The following is a 15284-nucleotide window of genomic DNA, read 5'->3' as shown; positions in this document are numbered from 1 at the left end:
GTTTTTTGATGCTTTACTCTACTAAGCAACGTGTGAAGGTGTGGGAGTGTCTTTGCTTCCCACCTGCCTGGGGTCAAGTGTCCTTTTCCATAGCGAAGGAGAGCATTTATGTAAGACCTTGTGAGCCTGAAATGAGGACACACACTATGATCCTAGCTGCCAGACTTGGGTACCCCTGGAGGAGAGTTGCTTTATGTAACTTATGTATCAGGTCATTTTTAATGTTGTTTCTTTTTTTGTAGGCCAAATTGGCAGGTAAATGAACTAGCTGCATCGTTCTGTTTTGATTTAAATGACTCCATGATGCTGCGAACTTAGGGAAGGCTGCACCAATACACACAGGCATTGTTTTCCAGAATATAGTCAGTCCAGGATTTGGAAGCAGTAGAGGGAAACTGATGGAAAGTATTGTTAGAAGATAAAATAACCAAACCTATAGAAGTACAAGCCTTCCTGAAACAGAACCAGCATGGCTTCTGCAACGTCAAGTCTTACATTATGAACATATTTGAGTTCTTTGAGAGTATCAACAAGCATAGCATACTTAGGAATTTCAAAAGGCTTTCGACAAAGTACCTCACCAAAGACTCCTGCTGAGTAAGCTTAGCAGTCATGGAAGAGGTCCTCTTGTGGACTGGGGATTGAGAACCAGCGAGTAGGAATAAATGGACAGATCTATGGATGGAGAGATGTAGAAAGTGGAGTCAGAGGCCATATTGCTTCTGAATGCCAGTTGCTGGAGGTTGCACAAAGCGAGAGGGCTCTCGTGCTCGAATCTTGTTTGCTGGTTTCCCACAGGCATCTGGGGAGAAGCCATTGTGAGAAAAGGAAGCTGGGCTAGATGGGCTGTTGGCCTGATCCAGCAGGCTCTCTTGATTTTCTCCTTGAGCCCTCAAGAGCAATGTTGGTCTCCTGGTCCATTTCCCTTCTGCAAGACTGAAGCCGTGCCAGTCTAGTAAACACAGTTGATGGGAGGATAAGGAGTGCGATGAGCTTTGAGTCAAGCAGACATCCGAAATAGTGTCTTTTCTTTTTTTCAACTAGGGAGAATGCCACTATGAGCTGGATACCCGTCCTTATTTTCACTGGGAAGATGTTGAGGCATCGGAGGGGGCTCAGCGGGGCAAGAGGTGTCGTGATGCTGCAGCTGCTCAAAAGGCGCCTTTCTCTAGAAAAACCCGGGCAGAGGCTCCAAAAGCAGCAACACACCGCTCATCTTCCTCCGTGGAGCTTGATGCAGAATGTGTATCTCTCTTTAAAGCAACAAGCTTCAAATCTGTGAATAGGCCTCAGGCTCTGACGGTAGACTCTGAAAGTCATGCTACAGAGGGGCTCAGCCCTGCAGATGGTTTTCCAGCAAGCACTTTGCCGTTGGTTGAAGGTGCTGGATATAAAAAAATGTCAGATAAGGATGAGGAAAACATGGAGGAATCTGCCAGCATAAGCACTGCCCAGAGAAGTGTTGCTGATCATGAAAACGCAGCAGAAACAAAATGTCAGCCCGTCTCAAAAGTGTGCGGCTCATGGAATGGACACGGTGCAGACTCAGGCTACGGCTGCTTTGCAGAAGAAAATTCTCCCCTTTCTTCCTTGTTTTATGCACCACCAGCAGCAGCAGTGGTGGATTTGTTTGTGCTTCCTGGTGCAAGTGCCGAAGAGGATCCTTTTTGGGGAAAATGCATCCCAACAAATGCAGCAAGGCTTCTGTCACAGTCTCCCCCTTCTCTGAATGAATTATTTGATTCTGAAGAAGAGACAGAGGATGTAGCCCAGCAGTTAAGCTCAGTGCAAGAATGTGTTTCTGGTGTGTTTGCAGGCAAACGTCCTTCAGGAGAAAAACTGACTCCTTTCAAACCACCTTCCATGTCACCTCGGACCATGTCTGAACTCACCGATGCTCAGGAACAGTGTTCCTTGGATAACCTTTTGGAAAAAAGCTGCATTCCTGAAGCTTCCTTTAGCAAGATAAATGATTTTGATTGGGATGAAATATTTGAGTGTGACGATGAAAAGCAGATGGGCATTCAAGGGAGAACTCCACCAGTGGCAAATCATGATCCAGGAGCAAACCATTCAGGAAAGGAGGCGGCTTGCAGACGTTATCAAGGATCCCAGAAGCTGGCTGAGAGGAATGCAAGCCCTACTGAAGTGCCTGGGCGTTTCTTTATAGGAGAGGATTTTGCAGAGAGTGGCCCTCATCCAGACACAAAAGGAGGGGAGCTTTCAGAGCCATCATTGCGGGCTACTCAAGCCAGTACCCCGAGCAAGGAAGAGGAGACCTCTGGAAGGCAGCCCTCAGGGGAGGAGCTTCATGAGGTCAGCCAAGGAAACCCCATGAAGTCATTGAGAATCCCAGGAGATGGAGGTTTGGAAGCCTCTGTTGATCCTGTCCGTGCAGGCAAAGAAGAAGCCCAGCATCCTGGAGAGTTCTACAATGTTTCTCAGGAGTTGTTCTCTGTTAACTTTGATCTGGGTTTCCTGACTCAAGAATCGGAGGATGAGTGCTCAGAGCAAGTGGACACCGTGAAAGATGGGGGAACTCACGCGGCAGTTAGCTCCTCTAGCGCTGAAGTAGCGCTCTCAAACAGCAACATGTCAAGGAAGTCTCCACTGACCTGGGGTAATGCATGCTTTAATGGAACCAAGTTTTCTACACCTTTACACCTACAAAATCGGGACTCTTGTCTTGCGGCAATTGAAAATGTTATCCCCTTGGTCTCTCCTTTGACACCAGCGAGAGGGAAACTGTGCCAGTCACCAAGTTCTGCACACGCTGCATTTTCCACACCGACAGGTAGGCAGGTGAGCCACGCTGGCGTCCCCAGAAGAACTTTCACGAGCTCTTTCTCCGGGAATAGGCAAGAAAGCCCACAGGCACCAGTTCCAAGGAGAGGAAATGCCAGCACAGTGAAAAGAGACTTGGCTAACTCCATTTTCAGCACGGAGGGGCTTGCACTGCGGGAAATCGCGAAGCTGGAAAACGGAAACCTAAGTGGCCCTAACGTGCTTCCCATTGAAGGTAAGATTTTTTAAAAATTAAAATAGCATAAGGCATTATGCAGAGAGGACTTAGTCTGCCTCCAGTCTTCAGAAGGCAGAAGGGAACTGGATACTGAGATCCTGCCTTTTAAGCAATGAAGGGGTGTTCTCTCTCTCGGTTTATGGCAAAGCTAAGCATCAGGTTGCAGAAGGCAACATCCTAGAGTTGGAAACCCCCACACCAACCGTGCCCCCCCAGCTGATGCAGGAAACACCCCCCCACCCCCTGGATCCCCAATAGGTGAGGCCATATTGCCTCTGCTTAAGAACCTCAAGTAGAAAGAGAGTCAGTCCGCCATTCTCTCTTGAATGGTTTATGCTGTTGGGAACGTTAAAATCATTTTTCTTGCGATGCATTTAAAATATTCTTTAGCCTTCCTCTCCACACAAGAGGGTACCAAAGTGGGGTACAGTGGAATAAATTAAAAGCAACCCCATCTCCCTCAGTTACAGATCATCAGTCAGATAAAAACAGGAACAGATAAAACCATGGCAGAGTCAGTAGTGACAATAAACAGGACCAAAACGCTGCTGTGGCACTGATGCCCCTAAAGGCCTGCTGAAATGGGTTGGTTTATGCCCTGCCCTACTCGGCCCATCCTCAACGTCAGGGGAGATCCTGGCCCCCTTGCCTCCTCACTGTCTCTTCTCCAATCTAAGCCTGTTTCCCTGCAGCCTCTCCTCCTAGTGAGGGGCCTCCCGGTCCCCCTGCATCTAGGTCACACTTCTTCGTATGCAGTTTACTTTGTCAGTATCCTTTTTAAACGGTTAGAGGCAGCAGCTAGAACTCTCTGTGTTGGGAAGTGGAGACTGGTGGCTGTACCAACCTTTAAAGAAAGCGTTAAACTCTGGGAGGTTAGTGGCTAAAATAGCACACTTTTAGGTTCATGGAATAAGAGTGCAGGCAAGGCCACTTTATTGAAATACAGTTGTTTCCTTGTTTGTTTTTAAAAAGGAAGATAACTTTATTAATTTGGCATAATATGTCTGAATAAACCCCAACTTTTTCTGTTCCTCATCCAGTAAGCTTTTTTTCCAATCAGATGTAAGCAATTTTGCAGTAAGAGTGGTATTATATAAGATGCAATGTGATTTAGACAGAGCGATACTGCAATTTATTACAAAATCAATTTAAAAAATTGAAATGTAAATAAACTGTGGAACTGGACACAGTAAGCCAGATGAGGCCTGGCCAAAGTAGAATAAAGCAGCACCATTGCATCTGGAGGCTCTGCTTTTGTGGATGTAATGCCTTTGCTCACTCCTGCCCTGGCCATTTCCCTGCCGGAGGCCTGGGCTTCTGAATGGCAATTGCTGTGAAGCGCTGGAGGGGAGAGCACAGCTGTGCTCAGGTGCCCTTCGTGGGCGCCCAGTTGGCCACCGTGAGAACAGGGTGCTGGCTCAGAGGACCCCCAGGCTTCATCCAGCTGCAGGATCAGCATAAGTTTCTACATCCTTAGCTTACATCTTTTACCTTTTTATATTTTTAGCTTAAATGTAAAAGTCCTACTCTCAAGGCCTGCTCCTTCCTCATTCTGTGTAAAAGCACGTGGGGGACTGCTGGATTTCTATTAAAAACAAACCAACACAACCTTGAGGAATATGTGTAGGGAAGAGTTAGAAAATGGGGCAAAAGTGGCAGGGAGGGGAGAAATGGAGTCAGCTAGAGATACCTTGTTCCACAGGTACCTCTCTGGCTACGTGTAGGAGGAGCAACAGCTCTTGTATGTGGGTTGACAACATGTTCAAGAAAGGATAAGTGAAGTTGGCGTAGTGTTTTCCCCTTCTCTTTCCCCTCATCCCTATCACTCGGTAGCACTCTTAATTTCCAGCTCCGCAAGGCAGTGCAGCCAGCTGTTTTCCTCTGCTGGGAAATACTGTTTAAGTTGCCCCAACTGAACCCTGGATGGATGGGGAGTCACAGGCTGACAATAGCAACCTCCCAAGCCAATTCAGAATTGCCTTATTTAAAGAAAAAATGGAGAAAGCATTTTCCTCTCGGACTTACAAATACATTGTATGGTGAAAAACACACACATTCTTATTATTGTTACCCATATACTCCTTCGCAGTTGGGGCCGGCAGTGAAAGCGAAGAAGAAATTGTTTTTCTCAGAAAAAATAAGAAGAAAGTGAACGTTTTCACATCTCAAAATGTGAGTCAGCTCAGTTAAAATTAAAGGCCACCAAGCTCCAAACAAAACTCCTCTCTGTGCGGTTTCTAAATGTGTTTTGACGTCTTCCTTCCTTCTCCCAAGATTGATGATGACTGTGACTTGGAATCGCCAGAATTTGCTGTCAAGAAACGGAGACGTCCGCTCGTCACAGTGAGTAAATACCCCCGTCAGGGCAGGAAAAACACATAAAACACATTTTGCTCCGGTTGGCTTAAACATCCCTCTTTATTGTTAGGAAATGTTTATTACCATTTTTATCTAAAATGGCTTTAACCTGCAATAGGACAGGAGCTGATTAGTTTTGAGATATCTAGCAGAAGTAAAATAGGTTTTTTTTTATAGTCAATTCATTTATATACTACGTTTCCCACAATGACACCTGTGCTCAAAGCAGTTCCTGTAAAATGTGGTAATGTTTATTCTTCAGATGGAGAGATATTTGGGCAGCATTCTCAGTCAAACGTACTCAGAAAACCAGTAGGCTGCCTTACCCTGATTCGTCCTCTTGGCCACCTGCCCAAATGCTGCCCCTGCAGGGTCCCCACGAAGAACGGCTGAACAGGTCACCCCCTTCCTCTCCTCCACTCTTCCTTCAGAATTCTTTAACCACCCCTTAAGTGTAATTTCACCATCAACATTAATCATAAGGAACATGAACCAGGCTGCCTATAGCATCCCAGATTTGAAGCCAAAGGCTGCACGTTTTGGTTAAGCCAGACCCATAAAATCCCTGCCAGGGTAACATTGAGCAGCAGTTCAGGCCAGAGGAATCTGGCTCTGATGCCACTGTTGACCGGTGTCTGTGCTCTGTTTAGTCAGATTTGTCTAGCGACGCAAGCCCAGATTGCTCTGAGAAGAGCTGGAGCAAGAAGCCAGGTGTGAAGAGGCGGAAAAGGGCAGACGCTGCTGCCAGGAAGGTGCGCATATGACACACAGCGATGCTTCTTTGTTTCTGGTGGGTGTGAGGCTTGGGGTACTGTGCTTTTCGTTCCCCCCTCTGGAACCTTAGACAGGAAGGAAATACGGGGCAGTGCGCGTGAGGGGAACATGCCTGGAAACAGAGTCTCCTCTGTTAGGCCAAATTTCAATTTTGGAGCAGGGCCATGCAGCTCAGCTGAGCAGGACGACACATACTTGGTGTGTCATTCAGCCCCTCCCATCCCCAGTTAAGGAAGAGGATCTGGTTTCAGGTAAGGAGGAGAGGCCTCTCTCTGCCTGAGAAGTCATTATAAAACTGGAAGCTGCCTTATATGGGCTTTGATCCATCTAGCTCAGTATTGTCCACAGACTGGCAGCAGGGGCTCTCCGGGGTTTTAGGCTGGAGTCATTCCCAGGCCTACTTGGAGATGCTGTCAGGGATTGAATCCCAAATGCAGGAAACTAATACCAAACCAAGGAATTCGGGGAGAGGTACTTTTGGCCTTGTGTTTTGTAATTGAGGATGGACAAACAGTTTCTGCACTGGGAGGCTTTGGCCCCCGGCAATGGGGTGCTTCTTCTTTCCATGTGAAGCTGTGGCCTCAGATCACTTGATCTGCATGGCTGGTGGTGGTGGGGCTTCGTGGACTGGCTGGCAACATGGGATCGTGTCCTTGCCCGTGGCCAGTTCCTAAAGGAAGCCCAGTTCTGATCAGCCATGGGTTGGGGGTTGGCTAGTCCACGGCCACCTGGCATGGCTGGTTCTACAGCAGAGTCTGCGAAGTGGGATGCTGCTGGACAGGAACTCTCTTGCTTTTGCTTCGTGTAGAACGCAGCCAAATACTTCCTGGACCAAGAGGCGGAACTTTCTGAGGAAGGAGCCATGGAGGTTTCATCCGACGAGAGCGTCGGCTCAGAAAATGTGCAGAGTTCTTCCCTCGTCGAGTTTTTAAATGATGAGACACAGATTATGCAAGATCTCAATGGTAAGTGAAGGAAAACCCTGCCCTTTTCCTATTAGCTGGCACTTCCTTGGCTCTAATTGTCCTTTCCCACTGGCACCAGTCCTCCCAGTAGCTTTCCTACAAGGCCGTGATTGCAGCCAGCATGTCAGGTTTTGGAAATCAGTTAGCAGCAGTAAATCAGGACTGCACTGCTTAACCCTTCGGCCCATGCTGCAGTATCATCAACAAAGTGGAAAGGTGAGGCACAAACTGCAGGAGAGCTTGAATAGCCAGCACTCGGACCGAGGCCTGGAAATGGATAGAGAATGAATGGCATGTTGAGATGGATGCTTGGAGGCCACTGAACTGCTTCTGTGTGGCAGCAGTTGCCACATGTTGGAACCTGTCCCCCAGCGCCATTGTGGGAAGGGTTTCTCTGCTACTAACAGGCCCCTGATTGGTGCGGAGTCTGTTTGTGTGGTGGGAATTGTAACGGGATCCGCAAAACAAGCTGCCCTGCACAACACAACTTTCCCCCACCCTACAGAGACTCTTTTTTTTTTTTGGAATAAATTTTTATTAAACTTTCCACCGTAATAACACAAACCACAAAGCAAAATGATACACAAAAATAGAAAAGGAAAAAGAGAAGGGGGGAAAAAAGGGAAGAGGGGGAAAGGGGGGGAACAATAAACAAATAGACACTAATAACAAACTTAATTCTTCACAAATCCAACTTTTTAAACATCTTACTTGACTTCCTCAGATCCCTCCCTTCTGAGTTTCCTTGTAATTTAAAAGTAACAGCTTTCCAATATCATTATTAAACTAAAACAATTTCCAATTATAGTCATCTTATTCACTTTTCTTAACATTCTGAATCCCATTTATTTAATTATAACTTAATTTGTCCTAGGCCTATTTGTTTCTTTCAAGTAATTTCTAATTTTTTTATATTACAATATTTATTCAAATAGTCCTTAAATTTCCTCCAGTCCTCTTGAAACTCCTCTTCTTTCTGGTCGTGGATTCTTCCAGTCAGGTCAGCTAGCTCCAAAAAGTCCATCATCTTCATCTGCCAATCTTCCACTGTTGGTAGCTCTTGTGTTTTCCAATTTTTAGCAAGTAATATTCGAATATTACGAATACAGAGACTCTTTCTGCCTGCGAAGCCTGCCCAAACGGTTGCTGACTGCGGCTTCAGTTCCTCTTCTGCCTGCCTGACTGCTGTTCTTTTTTCTCTCTGCTCAGAATCTGAGATGCATGCAGTCTACCTGAAATCTGTACGAAGCCCAGCTGTTGGCAACAGGTATAAGATGCAGAAAGGATGCAACTCGGTGGCTGTTTTCTCACAGGTAGGAAGGCAGGCAGGGAGGGCTGTGTCCAGAGCACAAACTGGGGCTGGTCTTGCTCCACAAAGGCTGCTTGTTGGTTTCTCACAGCCTTATCAGAGCAAATGGTCGCTTTTCGCGAGTGTCATCTTAAAGGACAAGGCCAAAAGGATTGTTTCAAGGTGGGCTGACTTCTTAGCAGGGCAGAACCTGCTGCCTCATCACAGTCGGGGTTTGTTTAATACATTGTTTAAAAACAATGTAAAATACAAATATCGCAAATCAGAGCTATTGTAAGGCACAAGAAAGAAAAGGCAGCATGATGGGGGGGGGGGACAACCTAAGAATAGGATTCTGATTCCACCTTAATGATCCCCTGAAAAATCTGTGTCAGGCAGACTTCTCTTTAGGAATGTGGTCCCTAGTTGGGATGCTGAGCTTGAGAAGTCTCCCCCCCCCCCTCATAGCCACGAGCAGAATGACCTGATCATATAGGTAGCTTGATAGGGAGCTTGGCCTTCCTTTCGGCACTGGGGAGTCAAGCAAGTTTGGCCTCAAAGGACAGCAATGCCACCATGAATTGGGCTTGGGAAAACACTGGTAGCCAGTGAAGGTCCTTTAACTGGGCCAAGTTGCTGTGAACAAATCTTGCCACTATTAAAAGTCAATACCAGCTGCAGGTTCCAGGGCAGCCCCACATGCCAAAAGGTCCCCAGAGCATGGCTGCCCTTGGCCAGCCTGCCTCTCTCTCGGTGAAGCCACAGTTCATGTGCCAGCATCAGCTGGGAGAGGGAACTCCCTTGGTGTCACTGAGAACGCTTGGGAGTCCAGGGACAGGACTGGATCCTCCACCCCAAACCAAAAAACAGATCCTTCAGGGGAGTGCAAACACATCTAGAACACACTGACCTTCTCCCTAAACCCAGGCAGCCTCCAGGCACAGAACTACTGCTTTCTAACGCTTCTTCAGCCTGCGACATGAGTCCAGGCAGCAGCTCAGGGAGAGATGTGAACAGTCCAGGAACTGGGGTGGGGGTGGGGGTGTTTTTGGAGTGTGCAGGGGCCTGGGAAAACCTGGCTCAGGTGTTAAAATGAAAGAGCTTGGTTCCTCAGCACATCTGTGCCACTTTGTCCCAGGTTCTTACTGTATTTTTCAATAGGAAGGGCGGGGTAGACGTGCCAAAATAAACTGGCTCATGCAAATGAAGGCATTTGCCTTCTGGATTTCTGCCATATTCCATACATACCTGTGAACCTGAGAACCAAGTGACACATCAACGTCATTTTGTCATTACAAACTGTGCCAGCCTCATGCGCTGAAAACTCCTCCAGGCTTGACTGGAAAGGTCCCCTGCATTTCATCTGCTGGAGCTGGCCAGGCCTGCAGCCACAGCCCAAGTGAGGCTCAAGACGTTCTGTGGCCCTGCCTTGGGGATACGGAAATCATGGCGTGGGTTCTCCTCAGCGGTTTCATTTCCTTCCAGGTTCCGGAGCAGGACGAAAGCTACTTGGCAGACAGTTTCTGTGTGGAGGAGGTGGAGGACCCCCAAAGCTGCTCCAGTGAAGATGAGGAAGTTTGTGTTGACTTCAACCTGCTGCAGGAGAGCTTTGGGCACGGGAGAAAGCAGTATTCCACCCGACGCAGGAGGAAGCTGAAAGAGGCAGGGGCTGCTGCTCCGCCGCTCAAGAAACGCTCCCGGATCCAGATTCTCAGCAGCTCTAGTGAAGATGAAGGAGGGGTCAGAAGGGAACCGCCTCCCCTCGCAAAAGCGGACCAGGGCTCGCATGCGTCCTCATCGCTGGCTTTAGACCACCGTCTGGACTGCAGAACATCTGCTCCAAAGGCTGAGATCCGTCCGCCCCAAGAGAGCAGGACCCAAGGGCTCATGGGACTGAAATCTTCCTTGTCGGAAGAACTGGACTTCCAGGCAACGTCAAAGGTATGGGCTGTGTTCAAGCTGTTCCTTCCTTTGCTGGTTTATCTGTGGCCAGGGTTAGAATAACAGGCCAAAGCCCTGAAAGCGATCTGGTCAAAGCTCTCGCCAGGAGAGGCAAGATATCCCACAGTGCCAGGGATGCTTCTTCAGGCTTTCCTTGAGAACCTTCAGCAAAAGGTCCTCCCGCCCCCTTGGTTGCCTCCTCCACTGTGAAAATGTAATAATAAAATAATAATAATAATAAATTTTATTTATACTCCTCCCTCCCCAGCCAAGACCGGGCTCAGGGTGGCTAACACCAAGTATAAAAACAATTGATTAAAATACATTAAAATGCAGCCTCATTTCAGTACTGGGAACAGGCAGTTGTTCTGCGCACTTTTGGCTGGCAGCACCCCGGTTCCCCTTGGTCATGCTCAGAGGCCTTTTATAGCCTTTCTGCCTAATGGCTTCAGACCAGAAATGTTGGAGGTTGCACAAATCACCTTCTGCATGTACAGTGGTGCCTCGCAAGACGAAATTAATTCGTTCCGCGAGTCTTTTTGTCTTGCGCGGTTTTTCGTCTTGCGAAGCACGGTCCGTCGCAGCTGCACCTCTTCAAGCGGCTTTAAGAAAAAAGGAAACAAACTTGCAAGACGTTTTCATCTTGCGAAGCAAGCCCATAGGGAAAATCGTCTTGCGAAGCAACTCAAAAAATGAAAAACCCTTTCGTCTTGCGAGGCATTCGTCTTGCGAGGCACCACTGTAAATTGAATAAATGTGCATGAGCTGTTTTTGCAATGGCATTTACGTTTTATCAAGCGCCTAGAGGACTACAGAAGGCTTGAGGTCAATGAAAGATTGGTGGGGAGGGCAGCACCTCCTCGTCCCCTGAAGGTGTCCCCTGTTGGAATAATTTGCAGGTGACTCCCTCCATGCGTGTGCAATTGTTCTACTGTGAGGCTAGAAGCATGTCTAAACAAAAGTGGGATTAGGTTCTGTACCACTTGCCCACCTAGCAGTTCAAAAGCACGTCAAAGTGCAAGTAGATAAATAGGTACCGCTCCGGCGGGAAGGTAAACGGCGTTTCCGTGCGCTGCTCTGGTTCGCCAGAAGCGGCTTAGTCCTGCTGGCCACATGACCCAGAAGCTGTCTGCGGACAAATGCCGGCTCCCTTGGCCTATGAGTGAGATGAGTGCCACAACCCGAGTCATCCACTACTGGACCTAACGGTCAGGGGACCTTTACCTTTACCACTTGTCAAATACTGCCATTTTCTATGCAATATTTGGACTGTCAGGCAAACTACCAGCCCTTATCTTTCCCTGTTGTTTTTCCTGGTGGTCTATTTTAGGGCCTTAAACAGGTCATTGATGCGCTGATAGTGCCTTAGTGGTCTCTTTATACTGAGCCATCCACACATCATTTCACTTTAGGAGCTTTTCTGTGATGCTTCCTCAGCGCCACCTGGAGGGGACACTCATGCACTGCAGTGCATAAAAAGCCACACACACAAACACAACCTGGAACTTTTGAGGTACAGAATTTCTGCAGGACGTAACAAGGCGTTCCCTGGTTGGAAATGAAGCAGCATGACTGCCCCCCAAAACCTTCACAGGCGCAAGCAGTGTTGAAAGCGGGATTGTGTGTAACTGCCCCAATAGCTTCTTGAGAACAAATCACTATTAATGCTCGATGAAAAGTATGTCTGGAGGGGGCCCTCAGATGGTAGAATCATAGAAGTGTAGAATCCAAGGGTCATCCAGTCCAACCCCTGCGATGCAGGAGTCACAGCTGAAGAATCCCTGACAAATGGTCAACATCCAACCTCTGCCTAAATGAATGTTCCACTCTCCACCTCCCTGTTTTTAGCTGCTATGGGGAAAAGGCTGGGTCCAAACAAATACATAATCATAGTAGTAGTAGTAGTAGTAGTAGTAGTAGTAGTAGTAGTAAACCAACACCTTCCAAGAGTCTGGAAGCTCTTTGGAGGCAGGGACTGTGGTCTTGTGTCACCTGGGAAGCCCTGCAAGGCTCTGGGGTGCATTGGTAACGCACTATGAAGGGTGATGATAACGAAAGCTCAGCCTTCGCTTTCTCCTGCTCTGGCTGCTTTGCAGATGATGATTTCTCCTGTGATGTTTTCAGCCAGAAAGCTCTTTGGGGCACCTTACGGCACTCTGCTCCCGGAAGAACCCGCCGCTGCCTCTCTGCGTTCTGGTTGACAGCCGTGAGATCTCCTCTGGGCCGGACGTCATTTCCACCCTGAAAGCTGTTCATGGAGTCAAGGTCCACGTTTGCTCACTGGGCAGCTGCGATTACGTTGTCAGCAGCCGGCTGGCCGTGGAGAGGAGATGCCAGGCAGAGCTGCTGAACCCAGCACACAGGAGCAGAGTGGTCCAGCGAGTGCAGCAGCTGAAGAGCAAGTTTGACAGGATCTGTGTGATCGTGGAGGAGAGAGTCAAAGCAGGTGGGTCTCCTGGCTTTGGTGGGCTTTCTCCTTGGGCATTAAGCACTTCAGCTTCCAGCTCTGCTGGTTGTGCTATTTAGCGTCAAACAGAAAATGCAGCAGCTACAGCACTGCAAATATGGGTGAACAGAGATGGCCATTTAGGAGGTAGAAACGTAACATGGTGTACATGGGACCTTTTGGGGAAGCTGGTGTTGTCCCACCAAGTAGAATCTATCCCAGCTGCTTCTGGTCATGCACTGAAAGATGATAAGGTTCTTCACTCCACTTTGAAGAATGAAGAGGCAACTAGGAACTGCACCTTTTTCGGTAGTGTAGGAATGATCAGGAACTTGTATCTGCCTCCTCGGTTTCCACTCAACTCTCTTTACGGGTGAAAGAGAAGAGAAATATGGGTCCTGATTTTAAGGGTCTTCCTCTGTCCCCCTGGGCTGTGAAATGCTGTAACAGCTGACAACTTGCAGCAGTTGAGAACACAACTGGCCCTTCTGCTAGAGACGGGATGGAGAGCCTGTGCTCACCCTCCAGGCTTTGCTGGACTTCCCAAAGCCCCAGGTCAACATCAGGGGTGAGGTTGAGGGAGCCCAAGAACACCCAGAGCGCCACAACATCCCCACATCTCTGTGCTTAGCACATTGAAGCTGATCTCTTGCCACTTTGGGCATCAGGGAATGAAAGGCCACTGATAGCGAGAAATCTGGAAGCCTCTCCCAGGTTGGCAGCACAGGAGAAATGCCAACACCAAACTCTTGTTCTGTAAACTTCCAGGAGAAGCACGGAGAGTGTTCCACAGAACCCGGCACTATGACAGCCTCCTGTTGGCCTTCGTCCAGGCAGGAATCCGGGTGCTCTTCAGCTCCTGCCAAGAGGAGACGGCTGACTTGCTGAAGGAGCTGGCTTCGCTGGAGCAGCGGAAGAACGCGGCCATCCAAGTGCCCACAGAGGTGCAGGGGCACAGGCAAGATGCCCTCCGCTTCTACCTGAGCATTCCCTGCGTCAGCTACCCAGAGGCCCTGGCCTTGTGCCACTGCTTTGGCTCGGTGAAGGAGGCAGCCAAAAGGTAGGGCTTGGGCAGGGCCTCTTCCTGTTTCCCAAACCTGACGGGCTGCACAAGAGTGGGCTGCATGCTCCCTCCTCAACTTGTGATGGCCGATACCTGTTCAGGGACTCTGACCTCAGATAGCAGCCCCTGCCACATTCTTTGGTAGCAAATTCCTCAATGCAACTTGGTGTTGTGTGAAACCAGAGCCATCCAGTGCTGTCCTGAGCAGGCTGCCGGTCACTTGGCTCTTCCTCCTCCCCTTCCCCCTTCAGGCACATTGGAAGAAGCATCCTGTGGCCCAAACGCCCGCAGTGTTTCTCCTGCTTGCTGCATCAACTGCCTGTTGGCTTGCGATGGAGCTCAGCCTTCCTTTCTTCTTGCTCTTTTCCAGTTCCCCGGGCGAGATGGCAGCCCGCACCCGGATGAGCCAGCAGAAGGCAGAGAAGGTCTACCATTACATGCACTACGCCTTTGACGCTCAGATGCTGCCTGAGAAGATCACGTGACCAACTGCAAATCACAAAGGGCACCCCTTTTTAAAAGACGCACTTTATTGTTACATCTCCTCGCTGTAAGATATGTAAATAAACTTCCGAACTCAGTGAGTTTCAGGCCAACATTTTCCTCTGGAGAAACCAGGCAGCTGCAAATGCAGCCTTTCCACAGGGGTTATTCTGAAATGGGTAGTTTATACATCTGTTGAAAAAACGCCCTTCTCCATCTGAAGAACAGGGTGTTGCTGGAGCTCTTCTTCCTACCTCCTTACAAAACCAGATGGGCTTTGCTCTCCCTTCCCCTGGAGAAAGTGTTAAGAGTAAAGCTTAGTTCATTTTTAGCTGTTATGTAGAAAGCACATTCTTAAAAGCGGGGAGCCTGAGACCATCCACTTGGGTGAGGTTGATGGAAGTTGAAGTCCATCAACATGTGGAGGGCTGTGCCTTCATCACTGATCAAGCTAAACACTTGTAGGGATTTGGGGGGGCTGGAAAAGAGGGGTTGCAAGAATTTGCTAAGTGTATGGACTGCTCAGTGTCTGCTTTTGTCGGAAATCTATCCTATGCAAAAAAAGCGGTCTCTTCTTTGCTCGATCATGGTATACGGCAGGTAGGGGAAAACCTTTGCCCTCTGCCACTTGGTGAATTACATCAACCCCAGAGGTTAGGGGCTAGGGATTCTGGGAGCTGTAATTCAGCACCATCTGGAGGGCTCAAAGGTTCCCTGCATGCGCTATAAGGGGCAGGGGCTTCAGCAATTCTGTTCAGTGCTGACAGGCAGGTGGAAAGCAGGTAAGTTTCTAGGACTAACTGAACATGAGGCTCCTGTAGGGGAATAGTGGAATAAGAAAAGGAATTTTGAACAAGGCGATTAGGAGCATGCAAGTTGTTGCCTTGAAGAAAAAGGAACAAAAGTTGGGATTATACATGCATAAATAGTCAAATTTGACACAG

The 15284-nt window shown here is 48.4% G+C and overlaps 1 protein-coding gene across 1 annotated transcript in view; it reads left to right on the top strand.

Annotated features, from left to right (window-relative positions):
• Positions 1-14437, top strand: part of FANCM (FA complementation group M) — a 52273-nt gene extending 37836 nt beyond the window's left edge. The window contains exons 14-23 of the mRNA XM_083609286.1: positions 1045-3019; positions 5112-5194; positions 5297-5365; positions 6031-6132; positions 6963-7119; positions 8329-8432; positions 9893-10348; positions 12473-12794; positions 13563-13854; positions 14228-14437. Coding sequence (XP_083465412.1) covers positions 1045-3019; positions 5112-5194; positions 5297-5365; positions 6031-6132; positions 6963-7119; positions 8329-8432; positions 9893-10348; positions 12473-12794; positions 13563-13854; positions 14228-14342 — 3675 coding nt within the window. The 3' untranslated portion in view covers positions 14343-14437. The remainder of the gene's footprint in view (positions 1-1044; positions 3020-5111; positions 5195-5296; positions 5366-6030; positions 6133-6962; positions 7120-8328; positions 8433-9892; positions 10349-12472; positions 12795-13562; positions 13855-14227) is intronic.
• Positions 14438-15284: the final 847 nt, after the last annotated feature.

The sequence above is a fragment of the Podarcis filfolensis genome, assembly GCF_964270895.1.
Source record: "Podarcis filfolensis genome assembly, chromosome: 1".
In the NCBI taxonomy this organism is placed as follows: Eukaryota; Metazoa; Chordata; class Lepidosauria; order Squamata; family Lacertidae; genus Podarcis; species Podarcis filfolensis.
This window is presented reverse-complemented; position numbering and strand designations above follow the sequence as displayed.